Source organism: Gymnodraco acuticeps, unplaced genomic scaffold, assembly GCF_902827175.1.
Source record: "Gymnodraco acuticeps unplaced genomic scaffold, fGymAcu1.1, whole genome shotgun sequence".
Taxonomy (NCBI): domain Eukaryota; kingdom Metazoa; phylum Chordata; class Actinopteri; order Perciformes; family Bathydraconidae; genus Gymnodraco; species Gymnodraco acuticeps.
Window position 1 is genome coordinate 11,753 of NW_022991312.1, and position 21,646 is coordinate 33,398.

Here is a 21,646-nt window from a genome sequence, read left to right on the forward strand (position 1 = left end):
TCCTGTCAAAAGCGATACAGAGCGACCCGCGTCCTTCATGGATGGCGTGTACTGCGCGGCTTTTAAAATTCCACCTCACAGCAGAACCCCCTGGTACACGCACAGCTCGATCAACTTCAGACAGTAGTGCTGATCTCTTACATGAACGTGAGAAAAAATTGTGGAAGGCATCGAGATTGGCAAAAAACAGTTTGGCTGCTTGGATGTTGTTTGTGCCTTGTGCTAAAACCAAATTTAATTTGTGAGCATAGCAGTGGATGAATAGCGCATTGGGGCAGTGTGCTTTCACTAAAGCCTGAACGCCACCGTGCTGTCCACTCATGCAGCTTGCTCCGTCATAAGTCTGACAAATCAGTTTGTTTGTTGGGCTGTAGTTCCCGATGGCTCTCATGACAACTGATGTTACAGCTTTTGCATCTCTTTCTAAACTGACATCAAAAAAGCCGAGGAAACGTTCACACACACTGCCTTTTTCATTCACATATCTGATTATGATAGTGAGTTGGCACTTATTGGAGATGTCTGATGTGTCATCCACTTGTACAGCAATGAAAGGAGAAATGTGTATTTCTTTATCAGTCTCATCCTGGATACAATGAGCTATGCTCTCAATTATGTCATTTTGTATGGTGTTTGACATACCACTGAAGACTGTTGACGATCCCAAGTGCTCCGCGAGTGCAGTGTCAAACTCTGCAAATGCACTTACCAGCTCTACAAAATTGCCCCTGTTAGAGCTGCCAGCGGCCTCATTGTGTCCCCTGAATGCTTGCTCTTGACGTGCAAGGTACAGGGCAGCAATGATGAGTTTCCTCAGAATATCCCGGTTCTTTTTTACTTGTTCGTTGTGCTTCTTTGTGCTAATGGTTCTTGCTACATCCAGAGCCTCGTCAATCCTGACGCGTCCAAAAAGCTTTAATTTCACAGCACAATCTATATGATTTTTAGATTTACCGTGCCTCTCAATTGCCCGTGACAGGTTGGCAAGGTCGATGAATCCTGAAGTTGCCCAAGGATTGTTCAGGGAGCACGAACCCTTGTCAAAAAGAAGACATGGCCAGCAAAATAGACGCTGAAGTTTAGCGCTTCCAGTTAGCCACTCCGTGCGGACATAATTGTCCTCATTGAACGTCCGATTAGATCCCTTATTCCTCTGTGTACACAGCTCGAGTGTGGGCGTTGTCCTGCCATCTGCTTTAATTTTTAGTTGCTGCTGTAGCGGAAGTTTAGTGAAGTTATGCTTAATTAAGTACGCCAAATCTCCTCCCTCCATAATGCTTCATTTGCTTGATCATTTCTAACGGCGGTGATGACAGTTACAGTATTCAAATTGATGTTGATGTGATTGGATGGCAGTGTCCAATCAAATCGCCAGCCGCCAGCCGCCCCTGAAGGGAAGCTAGAGGCGGCTGGCTTCCCCTGGCATGGCCCTGACCAATCACAGGTTGGCAGGGGCATCACGTGGGCCTCATCTGATTGGTTAATCCCTCAATTTTTTTTCACCAAGGGAAGCTAGATTCTGCTGGCCTCCTCTCGCAACAGTGAATGCAATCTACTGTTTCACCATGACATCTAGAGGGGCGCTGTTTCACTCTTTGTAAAATACTCAATGAGAATGGGGGAGAGACGGAGAGACGGTCCGGCAGGAACACACAGGAAAGTAGAATTACAGAAACAAAACAAAGTGTTTTTATTTATTTATTTAAGTTATAACTACAATCCGAAAAAACAGGGGAAGCCTGGCTTCCCTTGGCCTCCGGGAGAAAACGCCACTGCAAAACAGCAGTTGAGAACACACTGAAAAGTTACCAAAGTAACGAGAAAGCACATGAGGTCTATGACAAGACCAAGGCCCTGTGCAATGATCGTGATATTCCCGAAACTGTGACACAGAGGAAGAAGCGTAGAAACATGGAAGACTTTGTAGTCAAGGCATCATGTGGAGCAATGTGAAACATTAAACATAAATAAACTGGTGTACAAAACCTGCATTTCAATGGACAGCATAAAAGGACACGTGAGCTGGGTTCTGGTGCTCAGATTAGCTATTGACAGTGGCGACTGGTCATTAGGGGCAGGTGGGCAGAAAGTAGTGTCAGCAGAAGGTATTAAAAGTAATGATTACAAAAAAATGCAAAAAATAAATTAAAAAATATATAAAATATATTTTAAGATCATGTTTAATCATCTGATTCGTCTCATTGCTGTTTTAGTCTGTGTTCTTCTAATTAGTGTCTACAGTGTGTGCCTATTGAGCTGTTTAGAGCCATGTGGGACAAAACCCGATCCTGCCCCTCCCTCTCCCTGTTTAAGTCAATGGTGACTGTAAAAACTACACTGCGCATGCTCAGAGTATTGTCCTATTTAATGTGTGTGGCAAAAAAATAATGACCATAGGGGCATAGAGCTGCCATCCCCACCATACGTCATCTCACATCATTCAGAGCTGATTGGCTGTAAGTACGTGTGCCGCGAAAAGTGTGGTGTGTGAAGAGGAGGAGAGAGAGCTGCAGTGAGGCGTCCTAAAACCAGGAAATAAACTGCGCATGGCTTCCCTCCACAAAAAAGCAATGATATTTCTCCATAGGATTTTAGAAAATAGCTCCAAATAAGATCTGTGGGAAACAAACCTGTTAGATAAATGCACGTTTTGTTCAGCCGGATAATATCCACATGTCTACCCTACTTTTATCATTTTTGAATCATAAATCTATTGATTAGATCAGATTTATGATAGACTTTTGAAACTACAAGAACATAAGGAGGACTTTTACAAAAAAGTAATAGAGATTTTTGTCCAGAAGGATAGGCAAATGGACTTCATCTTCATGTCAAGGTAAGACTGCAATTTTACCACCGCCATGAAAATGGGATCTTACTAAGAGAGAACAATTCAATATTTAAATGATAAAATTAAATTGTTTGGGTATCCTTTTGTTGAACTGTCTGTTTAAAATTAATTGAAGCATCAGACAAAAAAAGCTTTTGAAAATAATATTATATTTTGATTTAGGTCAAAATATAATATTTGTAAACCTGAAGAGTCAGAGCCTCACCAGCCATGAACCTCAGAAGCTTATATATAGACATCTAAGTTTTGTGTGCCCCACCACTTTTGTACATATAAAAACGCCACTGGCTATTGATGATCACGTTGATAAATCATATAAAACAAATAGCCAATCACACTAAAAACATGTTGCTGTGACTGTGAGCATTAAACAATTAACATTAAACTAAACAAACACAACAGTACGTTATTGTCCTTATAAAATAAAAACATACATTTTGTCCACCGAGATAATACAGGCACCTTACCCTCAAGAGATCCTAACGTGTTATGAGAATCTCCCACAATCCATTGCCGTAACAAAGCTAATGCAGGCACACGTTTGTGACACCAGATGGCGCAATTGTGTATGTGCGTGTGGGGAGTCTTGCAGTAGAACATTTGACTGTAGCGCCGCCACTGTGGGCTAAGCCCCGAATGTTTCCAGGTCCAGGCGACGCCCCTGGCACAGGTATTTAAGGTGTGTGTTGTCTCCGGATTGGGTGTGACTGACCCCGGAAGGGCATATGGTTTTTGACCGTCTTAGCGCATGTACAGTTGCAAGAAAAAGGATGTGAACCTTTTGGAATTACCTGAATTTCTGCATAAGTTGGTCATAAAATGTGTTCTGATCTTCATCTAAGTCACAACAATAGACAAACACAGTCTGCTTAAACTAATACCACACAAACAATATGTTTTCATGTTTTTATTGAACACACCATGTAAACATTCACAGTGCAGGGTGGAAAAAGTATGTGAACCCCTAGGCTAAAGACTTCTTCAAGAGCTACTTGGAGTCAGGAGTCAGCCAACCTGGAGTCCAAGCAATGAGACGAGATTGGAGGTGTTGGTTAAAGCTGCCCTATAAAAAATACACACCAGTTTTGAATGTGCTATTCTTAAGAAGCATTGCCAGATGTGAACATGCCTCGCACAAAAGAGCTCTCAGAAGACCTACGATTAAGAATTGTTGACTTGCATAAAGCTGGAAAGGGTTACAGAAGTATCTCTGAAAGCCTTGATGTTCATCAGTCCAGACAAAGTGTCTATACATGGAGAAAGTTCAGCACTGTTGCTACTCTCCCTAGGAGTGGCCGTCCTGTAAAGATGACTGCAAGAGCACAGCGCAGAATGCTCAATGAGGGGAAGAAGAATCCTAGAGTGTCAGCTAGAGACTTAAAGAAATCTCTGGCACATGCTAACATCTCTGTTGACCAATCTACGATACGTAAAACACTGAACAAGAATGGAGTTCATGGGAGGAAGCCACGGAGGACACCACGGAGGACACCACGGAGGAAGCCACTGCTGTCCAGAAAAAACATTGCTGCACGTTTGAAGTTTGCAAAAGAGCACCTGGATGTTCCACAGCACTACTGGCAACATATTCTGTGGACAGATGAAACCAACGCTGAGTTGTTTGGAAGGAACACACAACGCTATGTGCGGAGAATCCAAAGGGTTCACATACTTTTTCTTGCAACTGTACAAGGAAATGTTAACATCTGATCATTCACATTTACTCAGAGGTGGAAGAAGTACTCAGATCTTGATCTTGAGTAAAAGTAGAAGTACTCAGATCTTGATCTTGAGTAAAAGTAGAAGTACTCAGATCTTGATCTTGAGTAAAAGTAGAAGTACTCAGATCTTGATCTTGAGTAAAAGTAGAAGTACTCAGATCTTGATCTTGAGTAAAAGTAGAAGTACTCAGATCTAGTACTTGAGTAAAAGTAGAAGTACTCAGATCTAGTACTTGAGTAAAAGTAGAAGTACTCAGATCTTGATCTTGAGTAAAAGTAGAAGTACTCAGATCTTGTTCTTGAGTAAAAGTAGAAGTACTCAGATCTTGTTCTTGAGTAAAAGTAGAAGTACTCAGATCTTGTACTTGTGTAAAAGTAGAAGTACTCAGATCTTGATCTTGAGTAAAAGTAGAAGTACTCAGATCTTGTTCTTGAGTAAAAGTAGAAGTACTCAGATCTTGTTCTTGAGTAAAAGTAGAAGTACTCAGATCTTGTTCTTGAGTAAAAGTAGAAGTACTCAGATCTTGTACTTGAGTAAAAGTAGAAGTACTCAGATTATGAACTTGAGTGACAGTAGAAGTACTCAGATTATGAACTTGAGTAACAGTAGAAGTACTCAGGTCTTGTACTTGTGTAAAAGTAGAAGTACTCAGATCTTGTACTTGAGTAAAAGTAGAAGTACTCAGATTATGAACTTGAGTAACAGTAGAAGTACTCAGGTCTTGTACTTGTGTAAAAGTAGAAGTACTCAGATCTTGTACTTGAGTAAAAGTAGAAGTACCAGAGTGTAGGAATACTCTGTTACAGTAAAAGTACTGCATTCAAAATGTTCCTCAAGTGAAAGTAGAAAAGTATTCTCATCAACATATAGTGAAAGACAGTAAAAGTATTCGTTGTGCAGATTGGTCCATTTCAGAATAATATATATGATATGTTTTATAATGATTGATCATGAAAGTGTTCTCAAAGCTGGTGAAGGTGCAGCTAGTTTGAATGACTTTGTATACTGCAGGGTAGCTGGTGGATTTACTCCAGGTGGAACTAAAGTCTGATTCAACACTTGATTATATTTCACATCATTCATCCACATCTGTGAAGTAACTAAAGGTATTAATACATGTAGTGGAGGAAAAGTACACCATTTACCTCAGAACTGTAGAGGAGTAGAAGTACACAGTAGCATCAAATGGAAATACTCAAGTAAAGTACAAGTACCTCAAAATTGTACTTAAGTACAGTACCTGAGTAAATGTACTTTGTACCTATGAATTTAATGATATAATGTGATCATTTAATTTTCATTATTTTCAAATTCACAGTGTAGATATTTTAATAGCTAGTGATACCTGGATACTATAACTAACTTATAAAACAATGAAATGAGTTTGTGTGCTTCAACCCTTTTAGTTTTTTGTATTTAGCTATACATCACTCTAACCTTATAACTAGGGCCGGGACTCGATTAAAAAAATTAATCTAATTAATTAGAGGCTTTGTAATTCATTAATCGAAATTAATCGCATTTTTAATCGCATATACATATTTGACCTAAGAACAGTGAGAAGCAATTTTTTTTCACATGGATTTTAGTATACCATTAGGCGCATTCACACCGCAGTACTTTTCCCACAAAGGTTCATGAGAACTCTTTGAACCTGGGGGAGGATTAGGCAAATGAAGCCGCTGACGTCACTTCTTCTTCTTCTGTTTTGGGTTTACTGGCAGGCCGCAAACCACTTCACGGCGTATACTGCCGCCCAAAGTCCCCGGCCGGAAGTCCCCGGAGTTGGGGACTGGCTTCAGTAGAAGCTGCTGGGACTCCCAGCAGCCTTCCGAGTAAATCGCCAGAACGCCGACACCTCCTCATCTCCACCGCTCCCATGTTTTATTTTGTGTTGCCATAAATTTGTCTCTCTGCGTTTCTGCGCTGGGCTAATGCTAATAATGCTAATGCGAGGATAATAAAATTCACAAAACTTTTTGGGAGTTTTACGGGGCGTGGTTTGCAATCCGCCCAGCCAATCAGAAATATAGCTCTTTTCTCACAAGAGAGCCGTACGAAAGTCCCTGCTCTCTAGCAGCTCTCTGCTCTCTAGCAGGGACTTTCGTGGGGGTAAAAAGGTTCTCATGAACTAATTTTAGTACCGGCTCTTTTTGGTGTGAATGCGATAAAAGAGGCTAACGTCCACGCTAGCTTCCACGCTAGCTGCTATATGTTTTGCATTGAGGTGATACTTGAGGCTTGATGTGCTGCGGTGATATGCAAATTCCTTTTTGCATAATTTGCACACAACCGTGCTCTTATCGACGCTTCCATCCGTCCGTTTTTTAAAACAACATTTCCCACTGTTGTTCACTGTGGTTTGTTGTTGTCTGAAGTCATAAACGTTAGTTGGTGCTCCAGTATAATCGGTACGCCTGAAACTCATCCAGTGAGAAACGTTCCGCGGTGCAAAAATAAGTGCGATTAAAATGCGTTAATTTTTTTAACGCGTTAATTTTTGTGTAATTAATTAATCTTAATTAACGCGTTAAAGTCCCGACCCTACTTATAACAGATAAAGTATGCAATATTCCATCATGATATTGGTTGAAAAAAACACATTTAGATTTTCCATGTTTTGAATAATATTTAAAAAATGTGTCTGTGAGAGCCAACCCCTTTGTATTTATTGACAAAATAACAACAAATCAGTCTGAATCAAACAACCAATCCAACCCGGTATCACGGCAAGACGTGAACATGTGACGATTTACCATGCTGGGAGACGTGAAGCTGTCACGATTTCGTCCCTTCAAACGTGACAGTTACACGGTATTGTTAACATGGCCCAACCAAGCCCCCAGGAAGTGCGCCGGAGTCTGATGAGAATATTCGTGCTGGTCAAACGGCGGTACTACACTTCCTTTTGGTTGCCAGGCCCGGAAACACTTTTTCCCATTGACTTACATGGGGAAAGAGTGGTCTGTAACTCGTTGGATAATTTTTTTTAAACTAAATAAACTACCCAGTATGAACACTTGTATAGCCCTTATTAAAAACATTCGTTCCTCAAGTTGTAAAAATGTGCTAATAACGTTATTCTGAGGTATTTCACTCGGCATTATGAATGCGCATCTAACCCACGGGACCGCGCCGCCCGGCACGTTCATGTTACGTGTTCAGTACTACATGAGTTTCTCTTTATCCATGGATGCACAATAACAACGGACCATATCGCCTTACTGCCAGCCCACAGAGATGTAATAATGGATATATTGCACATGTTTGCTGTAATTCATCATTTGTAAAATATGATACTACATGGGCTGTATGATGTAAATCTTGTACCGTAAATGTTGTATTAAATAAAGTTAATATTACCGACGTAGATTAACGTTCCTGTAGCTTCTTATTGCACTTGCAATTGTTTTAGTTACTTGTGGGCTACTTAACATGAATAGTCACAGTTACTATCCTTTTACTCCATCACATTTCAAAAAGAAATAGGCTATTGTTATTTTAACTCCACCATAGTAATCCATCATCAGCTTTACTTTTTAGATAAAGTTTTAACTCACAATTGATCATAACAGGCTTCAACATATACATTTGTATATATTACCAAGTGGTTTCATGTACAACCCACACAAGTATCATGCTACATGAAGCTCTGTTGCTTGGATATCACTAGATCCTGATGTCAGCGTAATATAAAAGTACATAACGATTGATGTGTAACTTAGCATAATTTACTAGCTAGCCGCTAGCTGCTAACTGCCGCCTCGTTAATATAAATCCAGTACCATGCTGTCATGAACGCGCGGTGCTGTTACGTGTACGCAAATTCACGTGCTTAATGTGAACGAGCCTTTTGGGCGGCGTGGTTAAAGTTGCGCATGCTCTATGAGTGCACATACGGGTACTTCTCAGGCATGCCGGGTAATCTATGACGTTTCGCTCTCTCAAAAGTTGGGCCATTTTGTCATCATGCGCCATTGTGCAACTCTCATAGGAATGAATGAGGCCCCGCCTCCCACGCTGTATCCAGTTCTTATTATACATCCATCGGCCCAACGAGTGGAGAAATACCCGGAAATGCCGAGCAAATAGAGAGGCGAAGTCCCTCCCTTTCCGGTGGACCTCCAAGGGACCTTATTTCGGAAAAAATTAAGTATTGAAGTCAATGGGGAGAGAAACGTTATCTTTCCATCCCGTTTGAATTGTGCCACGAATTACACATATGATGTTTGTCAATTTAAAAGATAATTTTGCAAGTAAAAAAAAAATGTTTTGCCGTAAAACTGTGAAGTAAGACTTTTTTTGTGTGAAACCGCTCAATGAACTACATCTCTGGTCTCACACAAAAACACACGTCACCAAGATGGCCGTCACTATTGTCTTGCCAAACAAGGGATTGACTACCCTCACTATCACCACAATGAAACACGTCCAGAAGAATGTCATGCAAAGCTGCCTGCCTGCCTTCAATTCTTCCTGAACTGCCTGATCTTTTTAATGTTCAATGTTAACCATTTGTGCAGATAGCATGAAGTAATAAAAGATCAACAATGCTAATGTTGCATTAGCATGTCTCCCTCGGGGGGCATCTGGGCTTAAAGGTGTATTATAGAATGATCACACTGGCGTGACAGTACTCTTCAAAGTGTTCACGAAATATGACTACGACTCTTGTTAGAAATTAAAATCAATGTTTTGATGGCATAATGTACCTTAAATGTACCTTCAGTTTAAATGCTGTTTTATACTGAAAAACCAGAAAATTATTGTGCACAACCAGTTAAGCTTTTATTCTGAAAATCCTTCATCTCCGGTTAGCATGTGGCTAGTTTACCATTTCTTATAGAGGTTAATTTAGTAGCGAAATGACATGGAGTGATGCACACCGAAACCTACTGATTTTAACACTGCAACTATAGACGTATTATTATTGCTGAATATTAAATGAAGGTATAGTTTATTTGAATAAAGTTATTGTTTACAGACGTGGGTAAGATGTGACAACATCCGGAATGACCAGAAACCAAACCAGCCGTGAAGTATTTTCTGTATTTTTTAGAATATTAACTACAACGTTTAGAATGTGTTAAAGGAAAAGTGATGAAAGACAATATGAGGAGAAGAGGCGTGTTTAAGTATGTATTGAATGTACAATGCCTGAATCCTCTGTTTAAACGTAACAATGGACATTAAGATGTGGAGGGCCGGCCCGCAGGGAGGAGCCTACAGAAGCTATATAAGAGCAGCACCTGAGCGGTTCGGCCTCTTTTCTCTGCTAGCGGGGAGCCAGAGGCAGCTGCTTTTCTGCCAGAAAATATCCTGTTTGTGACTTTACCGCGCCTTTTTTATTAATTAAAGTACCAATTTGAAAACATCTCAGAGACTCCATTTAGTCTCCTTTTTAAGCTTCTCTTTCCTGGACGCGAGAATAACCATCACAGTTAACAATTGGTGACCCCGACGTGATTCTCGTTGCACCGGGAGAGACTATACACGCGGCTGTTCTCCGGAGCCGTTCGACACACAGAGAGCTCAAACTACGGTAAAGAAGAAGCCTGTTACGTCAAAATTCTTCAATAGTTTATGCAGAACAATCTTAGGACTGTGTGTTGGACGGCTGCTTCCGGTTCCTGAAAATAGCTGGGAAATTAATGTTAAAACAACCAAATTTATAACAATAACAATCATAACACGTGGCGTTGCATTTTCACAAGCAGGGTGAGTTCAAATGACTTATTTTTCTTATATTTAACCCTGCATGCTATTTGTTTGTCTGTTATTACATGTCGGCGAGGCTAATCATTTCAATTGTTTCTTGTTACGTCTCAATTTAAACGTGAATGGTTTTAGGCCATTAATCAGTGGCGACTGGTTGAGACAAGAACAAAGTGGAGTGAGTGTTTGTGTTAAGGACAGTGTGAGGCTGTTTTTACTTTTTACAAGTTCTTTGTGTGATGATGGCAATCATTTAAAGTGTTTCTTGTTACGTCCTAATTTAAACGTGAATGGTTCTAGGCCATTAATCAGTGGAGACTGGTTGAGACAAGAACACAGTTGAGTGAGTGTTTTAATTACAGCAAGGGGCTTTCTTATTAAAAAAGTCCTTTTTGAGGAAAAGGCCTGAAAAGTTTGAAGCTTTCAGTGGTTGTTTTTTCTGTTTTCTAACAGACATTGCGCGTGGATTACGACAAGGAGTGCGACATTCGTGCGTTAGACAGACGATATTCTGCTGATTGTGTTTGCTTGGTTCCTTACTTTGTCCCATGATAGCGTGTTTAAACAGAGGAGATAACCATACTGGCTCTTAAAGTCAAAACATTACGTACACAGGTTGAAGGCTGTGACGTAAGGGTATAAGGCCCATTTATAATTGTAAATTACATAGAAATGTTATTTTAAACTGCAGTTTTGTATTGTGTTGAGAATTAAAAGATCACCCTCATTATTTCAACTCCGCTCTGAGAGCCACGAGGTGTTTTCAAATCCCTTTGTTCTTCAGGTCAAAGGTTGGAAAATCAGTTGCCATCTTGTCTTGTCCTCGTGTTTACAATGAGCAATGGCAGTCGCCATTTCGTGAAATGCTAATTTGAAAGTACTCAGTCCTACTCACATGAGCCTAGGCACTCCATCTTGAGAAGGACAAATCATATTTCTTGGCAGAGTTGGAACTATAAAATAGACAGGTTATCTTACCGTGGGAAGTTTGATATTTGTAGGAGTCTGTATTTGAGATATTCTTGTTTGCAAATGTGTTTTGGCGGTTATGTGCTGTGTTGTTTAACCATATTCTAATTTTCTTCTCATTTTTAAGGAAATAAGCTTCTTCTTGTTAAAAAGAGGTCAGTTTTGCAACAGCTATCCCTAGTGGATTGAGCTGGAAATTACAACAGCGCACTCTGCTGGTAATACAGAATTATTACAAAGATACTATAACATTTTGAAGCTTGATTTTGAGTATTATGGATGAACACATGCGCAAATCGCCAGGACAGAATTACAAAGTGGTTTCTAATTAAAAGATGAGAAACTTTCAAACTAGGCTGTAGAATATTCAAACACCAATTGATTAAAGCTAACACAAATGATGACATTTACATAATTTCATGCACTTTGGTATGCACTGTACACAGTAGATTTAGATTTTCACCAGATTTCAAATTTTCATATTTTAAAGTCAAAACCATACACTGTACAATTTTTTTATTTTATCATTTCAGATTTTAAAATTTGCATAATTTGTATCTTTTAATTAACTTTATTATTTTTTTAAAAATCATAAAAAATAAAATAAAATTAAAAAACTTAAAAAGCCCAGATTTAAAGTTAGGTTCGGATGACATAGGATATTACTGATCAGGAAAGACGGTGCTAGTCAGAAGATTGGTGCTTAATCTTTGATAACTTAATAATATTCATTCGAATAGGAAGAGAGCATGTCACCAAAACAAACTAAGCTGGGACTAGACGCAGAGCCAGGCTCAACCGCAGATATCAAGGAAAGGGTAATAATCTGATCAGATGCTTTAACCTTTCCAATTAAAAGAACTATATGGAGTGAAGATGAAGAAAGATTTATAAGAGTTACAAGTCTGATACTCCATCTGGAATATGCCAGCCTATTGGCACACAGCATAAATGTGGTCAGAGTAGCAGACCTGCCAGTGAGGGAAGACATAGCAGAAAAAACAAGACACCGTAGCTTGTAGGAACAAGACAAGGAGAAGGGAGGGGAAACTTCCAGAGAAGGCAGGGCAGACACCTCCAACAATTCAAGCTCAGGAAGAACCAGAGAATGCAGGGCAGACACCTCAAACTGTTAAATCTCAGATAGTGCCAGAAAATCAGAAGCAGAACCAACAACCAGGAGGTTTCCATGATGACAACGGAGGCAGGGGGTCCCAGAGATGTCAAAGACGAACAGCATTGCCAAACATGACCCAAATGCCACTGACACTCTGGTATCAACCACAACAATGAAGAAGCTCAGAGGGCCAGACCACCAGGTGATGCATCTTCAGCACAAGGGTATTTTGAAATCCAGCTACATTGAGCCATATCTGTCACCACAGAAGGGAGAGGTTTAATGTTTAATGTAAAAACAGAATCGAGAGTAGCATTTGCATTTACACATAAAGCATCCACAGAATAGAACATTTAGCAGACTATTTTTGTAATTATGAGAAGGAAAGAGATTACGAGTGATGTTGTTCCCCCACACAGAAAACTATTGTGTCCACACAGCTAGTGAGGTCAAGACGACGGGTTTCCACCAAAAAATATGAAGACGGAAACCTAGTACTCGCCCAAGACGGAGGATCCATACCAAATCCTCCTGTTTACACCGACTGCAGTTCAAGGGGCGGTGATACACCTGACGTGGAGCTGTTGAGACCTAAAAACAGAAACTCGATTCTGCTGTGGTGAAGTCTGGCTACAAAGGGAGGTGTCCGATAGGGTCGCTTGTCTCAAACCAGTGAAGAAGTCAACAAGAACCCAGCAGAACTAGAGAGTGACTGTTAGCGGGAGAACAGTGACAGAGCGACAGAGACTGGCACAACATTTTCCAGCCAGTACATAGATAGACCCCGTCAGAAGACCGGGGCTGTGTTTAAAGGGGAACTTCATTTATTGTTAGTGGAAGTGTAGTTTTTTAGTCGAACAATTATGTGATTTATGGAGTCAGATTACATTTTTCTCAAACACAATTTTATAATCGGTCTGAAGTATCTGTTTTAAGGCAATGAGCTGCAGATTAAATAACATAACACTGATTGAGAGCTTGGATGAAGAAGTTGTAGGGTTTTTACAACAGTTTCAAGAATCAGTTTTTATTGATTTATTCTTGAGTAATTTTGCTGATTTATAATGTAGTGCGTAAGGCACTCTCATTTTGAGTGAGGGGCACCAGCCCTTCATGCATGTCACCCTCTGTGAGAATGGTTCGTATGTTTCCCTCTAGTTTAGAGAAATATTATTTTATTATATCTTTGTTCAGCAGTATCAAACAATCCTCTAATCCTAGAATTATTGAGACGCATTAGCGACACCAGGGGTATTGTTTTTCGCAGCAACAATGATGCATAATACCAGGACAAAAGCCATTATTGCAACAAGTAAACAATTTTTGTGCTAATGGCAGATTTTAGTGAATATGTTTTATACCATCAGAAAGCCACACATCATACGATATTTTGTACGCCTTATGGGTACACGGAGAAGTTATATTTATTTAATGCAACGTTATGCGTTTTACATGTCCTGTTCAGAATAGGGTAATCATTGCAATATTAATTGAGCATGTTCTGCTCAAAGGAGGGAGTGTCATGATTATACATATATGTTGATTTCAGTGACGTTGTAGTTAATAAATAATAACATGTAGTTAATAATAGGTCTCATAACGACAAAAGGTATGCCAAAGCTTGGGCCTCCTCCAAGGAGGGAGTGGTCTAGTTTTAGATATTAGACGAATAAAAGTAATGAATATGTCAGAACGCTGAGTAATATTATCCAAGTTTTGTCTACACAGGCTAAGAAAGCTACAGAGATACCAGACGAGACACCAGAAGAGACTCCTGTTCGGCCAGGTGATTGGGTGAGGGTGAAAGTTCACAAAAGACAGTGAGCTGATCCCCGGTGGACGGAACAGTGAGAAGTTGTAACGAACTTCACACGCGCTCCGGTTTAAAGGTAAAGAAAAAGGAGCAAATTGACACCACCTCACACATTGTCACCCTTCACTGGCAACTTCCAGAACATTATTGGGAGTTAGGACTGATTTGGCAGAGCTGGAACAAAACAATAAATAGAAATAAGATAAAGATAGAAACAGCTCAAAAGATGAATTGTCTATAGATTTTTATAGATAGTACACTAAAGTGAAAACCTATTTTTGTTTTACATCTGAAAAAGAGTCCAATTTTTGTATACGTTATTATAGTACTCATTATTTAAATTCTGTAACTGACACCAAGGGAGAAAATAGAGATGATGTCAAGAACAAAGCCAAAGCTATTGTGGGGTCCCCTAGGGATAAGAGTCAGAATAGCATTGTTGATTGTGCTCATTACACTTGGCACCTTTCTGGTTGGATGGGGAGTACAATATCAAGTAAGACATGGATCCATTAGTCCACTCATAGAGAATGCCCACATCACTAACAAAACTCCAGCTGTGTTTCAGAGAGTTTCACTTATCCCCAGAGCCAAAAGATCAGCTGAGCAACAAGAGGAGGAGTTAGAAATACTCGGTCCCAAAGGTGAGGCGATTACAATCAAGATGATTCACCCCCCATATATGCAGTTCTTGTATCAAATGATGAGATGGGTTTAAGTGATTGGGATATGTAGGTGAATTTACAGATTAGGGGAATCTAAAAATACACTGGATCCATGTTTTAGTCTGTGCCAGAAACACCCCTGTTAAGTTTATGGACAACCGACCGGTGACCTGAGCACAATTATTGAAAATGATTACAGTAGAACAGGCTACTAACCCACAAGTACAGCTTTGTACGTACAAACTCTATGAACAAAATTCCCCAGCAGATTGTGGCGACATTGCAGATATGTCCAGTCACAAAAGTTACTTATGTTCTAAATAACAGTGAGATTTAAAGTGATGGAGAAAATATGGGGACGTTCTTTTATAGTGTGTGAAATATGTGGTGCTTGAAACATGTAGGTATTTTTAATTTATAGAAGAAAATGGTTTCCTGAAAGAGTTATTTGGAGTAGCCATGTTACAGTGGGTGGAAACAATGTTTAGGGATATGGCACAACCATTAGTAGACATTAATTGGGTTCAGATGACATTTAACATCTAAGACAGATAGTAAGATTAGGAAAATAGAGTGGAAAGGATTGGATATGTTTTACCTCAGTGTGTTAGAATTAACTATAGGTAATGCGGCCCGAGATCTCTCTCTCTCTCTCTCTCTCTGCCTGTCAGAATGCTATGACCCCATCTTCAGACAAATGACCTCACCACAGGAGACTCCTCCTCCTCCATCGAACAGACGGGAGAACCCGAGCTGAACCAACAACGACCTGAGGCATCCAGAACCATCTCCACCTGAGGCATCCAGAACCATCTCCACCTGAGACATCCAGAACCAAACCAGCATGCTGACAAAGAGGCAAACTCTCATCGGTCCCTCAAACAGGACATGAAGTTCCAAACTGAGCTGCGAGATTTGGCACAAGAACAGAGTGTGGGACATGAGAGCAGAATACACCACTCCATGCAACAGCGTAGAGACTGAAAAGGAGGAGATGAAATGCAAAGCAGTTGGGCCACTGAAAATAATTACAGCGGGAAGATCCAAGTGCGGATGGACTGAGGAGAAGACAGGATGGAGGAGGAGACAGAACCAGAGGAGTTGGCATGGGCCAGCAGAACGTGAGGGGGTCGTGGCTTGACGACCAGAGGGGGAGAGAAGGAACACAGGAGTGAGTGAGTTTACACATAAACACACTTATTAGAAAATAATCCTAAAAACACACTGAGGGTAGAACATATTATTCAATCTTTTCATAATATAAACAAATTATTCTTATAGAGATTCTTATTCATGTGAGAATTTGGGGAAGATTTAATTTGTTACAATATAGATAGCAGGCAAATCTTTATTTGAATGGAAAATGTTAAAGGTAGAGCTGGGACCAAGCCAAAGAAAGTATTCCAATCTAGAGTATTGGTTTCTCCATTGTAGCATGGATATTACCATAGGAGAACTGTTAAGGTGGAAACAACATTTGTTTCTCGTCCAAGATGTAGAGTTTTAAAAAGACACTAGGCAAAGAGCGATTGAAGATTTTAATTTTGAAAAAACTAGTATAATTGGGAGTAATACATGCGGGGGCCTTGGATCACTCATTTAATGGTGCATATTTTCAACAACAAATATCGTTCAGGGAGAAGGGGGTTGCTCAACCCACCCTGCAGATGTTTTAAATCTTACTTACAGCTTCAGAGGGAGCGCACGGCACCAGAGTATGAGTTTAAAAGACAAGTGCCACCACCTCCTAATGCTCCTCCATTTAATCAGTGATGACCTGACATTTAGAGATGTTATTTAAAAGGAGAAACATATCTGCCATGAGTGAAAATTCCTGAATTGAACTACAAACCATTAAATGACTTCTGTCTTTAAAGTCCTTGTTAGAGCACCCAAGGTTCCACACACTGTTTAAGGAGGTTAGCATAGTTATTTAAGTAGACCAGAAATTAAAATAAATTAGTATAATGAGTTATTGATATTCCACCGGTTTTCACACCATTTCAGGGACTTTATCACTGTATTAGAACAGACCACCCCAAAGCCAGTAGGGCTAAGAGACCAGTCCCAGGGGGAGTTTAGGCTCCAGGGTACAAGGATAGCATAGGGGCGACCAGGGGAGGCCTAAATGTAGCACTAATTCCATGTCCTAAAATACAGATTGATTACAACGGCCTCTTCTAGAGAACATATTACTTTCATACCTTAAATGGTATGAAAGGAGGGAGGGTACATTTCTCATGAGTAGACAGTTACAAATGCTAGTAGAACAAGACGGCCCACCCCAATACAGATGTTGATGAAAATGATGAGTTAGTTTGAATGATGTTAAACGATATGGATGTTCAGAGATGAGGTTGTTCAATGGATGTCCAGCCGATGTGATTCTTTAAATGATGAAATCATGTGAAGAAGTGAGCAAAATAAAATGCTAAAATGGAGTGAATCCATTTCAATTTACTTATACTATTACAAGATAGTGTATTTTTATTTCAATGTACTCTATACTATTCCAAGATAGTTTATTTCATTTTTATTATTTTTCACTGTTCTATATGGTAGATTTCATGTATTTTCAAATCATTACAATTCTGAAATGGGTCGTTTCTTTTCACTTTGTAAAAACAAGTGCCTTAACACTGAGTGTATTATGAGAACGGTTTCTGTGAAAGGAGGGAGGAAGAAATGTTCTGATACCAAGCCATTGCTGCTATTTTAAAGAGCCATATTGAATGTTAACACTAGAAGTTATGCACAAGGGAAAACTTTTATGTTTGAACACAGTCAAAGTATTTTTGTATTTTTGTAAAGTTGAGGATATTCAAACCATTCCATTTTGATTGTATGTTTTTGATATGAGTTATGTACTATGCAGAGTTCAGATGAAGAACTCATTGATTTCAGTATTATACACACCTTTTAGGTGTGTAAGGAGGGACTGTTAGAAATTAAAATCAATGTTTTGATGGCATAATGTACCTTAAATGTACCTTCAGTTTAAATACTGTTTTATACTGAAAAACCAGAAGCCAGTGCACAACCAGTTAGACTTTTATTCTGAAAATCCTTCACCTCCGGTTAGCATTTAGCATAAGGCTAATATACCATTTCCTATAGAGGTGAATTTAGCAGCGATATGATATGATGTTGCACACCGAAACCTACTGATTTCAACACTACAACTATAGACGTCAAGATATTATTATTGTTGGATATTAAATGAAGGTACAGTTTATTTGAGTACGTTATCGTTTACAGATGTGGGTAGCATGTCACAACATTCGGAGCGACCGGAAATCGAATTGCTGTGAAGGATTTCCTGTATTTTTTGGAGTGTTGATTACAGCGTTTAGAATGTGTTGAATGGAAAGTCATGAAAGAGTTAAGGAGGAGAAAAGGAGTGTTTAGATATATATTGAATGTACAATGTCTGTATACTGTGATATGTGTAACAACGGACATTAAATAGTCGGAGAGCCGGCCCCCAGGGAGGAGCCAGGAGAGGCTATATAAACAACGAAACCTGAGGGGTTCGGCCTCTTTTCTCTGCTAGCGAGGGCCAGAGACAGCTGCTTTTCTGTCGGACAATATCCTGTTTGTGACTTTACCACGCGTTTTATTAATTAAAGTACCAATTTGAAAACATCTCAGAGACTCCATTTAGTCTCCTTTTTAAGCTTCTCTTTCCTGGACACGAGAATAACCATCACAGTTAACAGCTGTAACCACAGCTTCTGTTCGAGCTGCCTGCAGACATTCTGGGAACAAAGTAAGAACAAAAACTGTCCCATTTGTAAAAGAAAGTCCTCCAAAGATCCTGTGGTGAACTTTGCACTGAAGGAACTGTCTGACTCCTTTGCTGAGAGACAGAAAGCTGGATCATCTGAGACAGAGAAAGGAGAGAAGAAGGTGGAGGTGGTGTGTAGTAAACATCAAGAAGAGCCTAGATTGTTCTGTATGGATGAAGAGAGAGCTGTGTGTCCTGTCTGTGAGTTTTCTCTCCACCAGGGTCACAATGTGGTTCCTGTAGAACAAGCAGTCAGTGAGCTGAAGGACCTGCTGAAATCTGACTTATGGCGCGTTTCCACTGCAGCGGGGTAGCCCCATTTAAGCGTCCCTAAGCGTCCTCGCTCTGGCCTCGGGCTGCCTCGCTGGCCGGCCCAGGCCGTGGCGCATTTCCATTACAGTTTAGGACCTGGGCTAGCAACGCAGTGTAGGCGGGGCGATCAGCGATGTGGACGGAACACTGCCATCGCCCGTTGTTCGGGGAATGTTCCTCCTCACTAGTCCCAATGTAATCATCTAGAACAGCAAAATGACTTGTTAATTCCACAAACTACTGCAGCACAATACTAAATAGCAACAGCAACTATAGAAAAGAAAAACTGAACGTAAACAATGGCACATATGTGTTAGCAAACAATAGCTCTAGCTAAGGCTATCTGCCTTTAGCTAGCTATGTAGCTCTTCGGGGCTCCATAAAAGCATTAGCTAGCTATGTAGCTCTTCGAGGCTCGATAAAAGCATGGGTTGTCGAACATTAATGTAAGGATAAAATAGACTTCTTTGTTAGAAGTGAGCGTACCTTGCAGGGACTCCAGTAAAGCCGTTGCAGAGTCCAGGCCTCCCTCCCTCCCAACATTGGCCGGTCTATGGCCGTAGATCTGGTCCAACAAATCGAACCACTTCCATTGTTTGCGACCCGCACCACTCGTGTTGTTATTGTTATTGTTATCTTTTTCAGTTTTTCCCTACACTGCAGGAAAGTCCTCGAAAATCCGCGTTCGGACATCTGTGCAGAGACATCCTGGAACACTTTTACATTTCTCGTTGTTCCGTCGAGCTCCCGCTGGATTTGATCATCCCCAATGAGATGAAGGAACGTCGTCACCCTCCTCGGTCGACCACGGTGTGCTTTTCTTAGAAGTAGCCCATTTTGTAGCTCCTCCGTTTACAAAATGCTGTGTATAAAAATGCTGCAAGCTTGCTTCTAGATATATATGCAACGCTAGGGATGAACTCGCGCAATCTTGTGACGATTCTCTCTGACCAATCAGCAGTCGAGAGTGTTGACGTCACTAGTTCAGCCCTGGCCCTGGTCTGAGGGAACCACGATTTTATGAGGCCGGAAAAAGAGGGAAAAAGTACCCGCTGGCCGGTACTAGGCTATATGGAAACGCCACCAAAAACCGGCCTGGCCGTTTGAGGACGGTTAAGGACGCTTAAACTGGGCTACCCACTGCAGTGGAAACGCGCCATTAGAGTCTCTGCAGGACAAGAGGGACAAATACAAAGGAGTGGAGACAACATACAAGGAAGTGATTCAAGTGTCCGAGAAGCAGCTGCTGTCCACAGAGAGGCAGATCAGAGCAGAGTTCATCAAGCTCCATCAGTTCCTGAAAGAGGAAGAGGAGTCCAGACTGGCAGCTCTGAGGGAGGAAGAGGAGCAGAAGGGGAAGACTATCAGCAGAGAGATGAAGAGCATTCAGGAGCACATCTCCTCTCTGTCACACAGTATCTCTGTTGTTGAAGAAGAGCTGCAGAAACTCAACGTGCCCTTCCTCAGCAGTTATAAAGCCACTCAGAGCAGAGCCAGAGTCCAGAGCTCACTGGCAGACCCACAGCTGCTCTCAGGAGCGCTGACAGATGTGGCCAAACACCTGGGCAACCTGTCCTTCAGAGTCTGGGAGAAGATGAAGGACCAGGTCCACTTCAGTCCTGTCATTCTGGACCCAAACACTGCAAGCAGCTGGCTCTATCTGTCTGATGATCTGACCAGTGTGAGACGTGGAGACGACGATCAGCAGCTTCCTGATAATCCAGAGAGATTCACTCAGTATCATAATGTTCTGGGCTCTGAGGGCTTCAGCTCAGGGAGACACAGCTGGGAGGTGGAGGTGGGAGATCATCCTGAGTGGATTATAGGTTTGACTAAAGAGTCAGCTGACAGGAAGGGAGAGATACCAGGTGTCTCACCAGAAGATGGAATCTGGTGTTTAGCACATGGTGATGGAGGATACTCTAATGGTGATGGTGAGACTGTCAGAGTGGAGAAGAATCTCCAGAGGATCAGAGTCCAGCTGGACTATGACAGGGGGGAGGTGTGCTTCTACGACCCTGAACACATGACTCCCATCTGCACTCTCAGAGACACTTTCACTGAGAAACTCTTCCCATATTTCAGTATTGGAAAAGCTGGTGATGCTAAAACTGCTGATATCAAAATCTGTCGACGTGAGATTCCTCTGTGATGCTCAGGAGTGTTGGTTCAGACTTTATTCTGACTTCACTCTCCGTCTACATCTCTTTGGAGTTTATTTTGCATCAAACTTTATTACAGTGTGTTTATAGTTTTCATTTGACTCATTTCATGATCGATGAATGTTCACATTTTTAATCCAAGAATCTTTGAATGGATGAATTTATTTTCTGTTTTTCTTTGTAATGGATGAAATGAGAATGTTTGATTAAGTTTTGTGTGAATTCTTGAAGAAATGTAAGAAGTCTGTATATCGTGCTGAAACTTCATGACATCAACCAAACTAAGAATCAAAGCTGTCAGTTCTCCTTTGATCTAGTTTCCAGTCAAACATCACGTTATAGCAGTATACGTTATCAGTTTAACTTCTAACTTCTCTTTCACTCGACCTCTCCTACTCCCAACTCTATGTCAGTAGAAGAGCTGGTCTGTTGCCTGTGTTATTAAAGTGACCGTTTACCGAACCCTTTGTGTACATTGCTAAGCTAATTTGACCTGTCTCGAGGACACGCTTTGTTTAGGAGTGAGAAACCCT

At 40.7% G+C, this 21,646-nt stretch overlaps 1 protein-coding gene across 1 annotated transcript; it reads left to right on the forward strand.

The window, feature by feature from the left end:
- The first annotated feature begins 37 nt into the window (after positions 1 to 37).
- LOC117562443 (nuclear factor 7, ovary-like) lies at positions 38 to 21,575 on the forward strand. The gene is made up of 3 exons (XM_034240270.1): positions 38 to 123; positions 18,551 to 18,932; positions 20,117 to 21,575. Exons 1-3 carry the CDS (start codon positions 38 to 40, stop codon positions 21,101 to 21,103), a joined length of 1,455 nt encoding a protein of 484 aa, XP_034096161.1. The 3' UTR covers positions 21,104 to 21,575.
- Positions 21,576 to 21,646: the final 71 nt, after the last annotated feature.

Bases quoted from the DNA above. Each gene is read 5' to 3' on its own strand.
- LOC117562443 (XM_034240270.1), top strand. From the start codon at position 38: ATGGATGGCGTGTACTGCGCGGCTTTTAAAATTCCACCTCACAGCAGA. The intron at 124-18,550 runs GTAGTGCTGATC...CCTGGACACGAG, and splicing joins AGCTCGATCAACTTCAGACA to AATAACCATCACAGTTAACA. The intron at 18,933-20,116 runs GTTTCCACTGCA...GCGCCATTAGAG, and splicing joins TGAAATCTGACTTATGGCGC to TCTCTGCAGGACAAGAGGGA.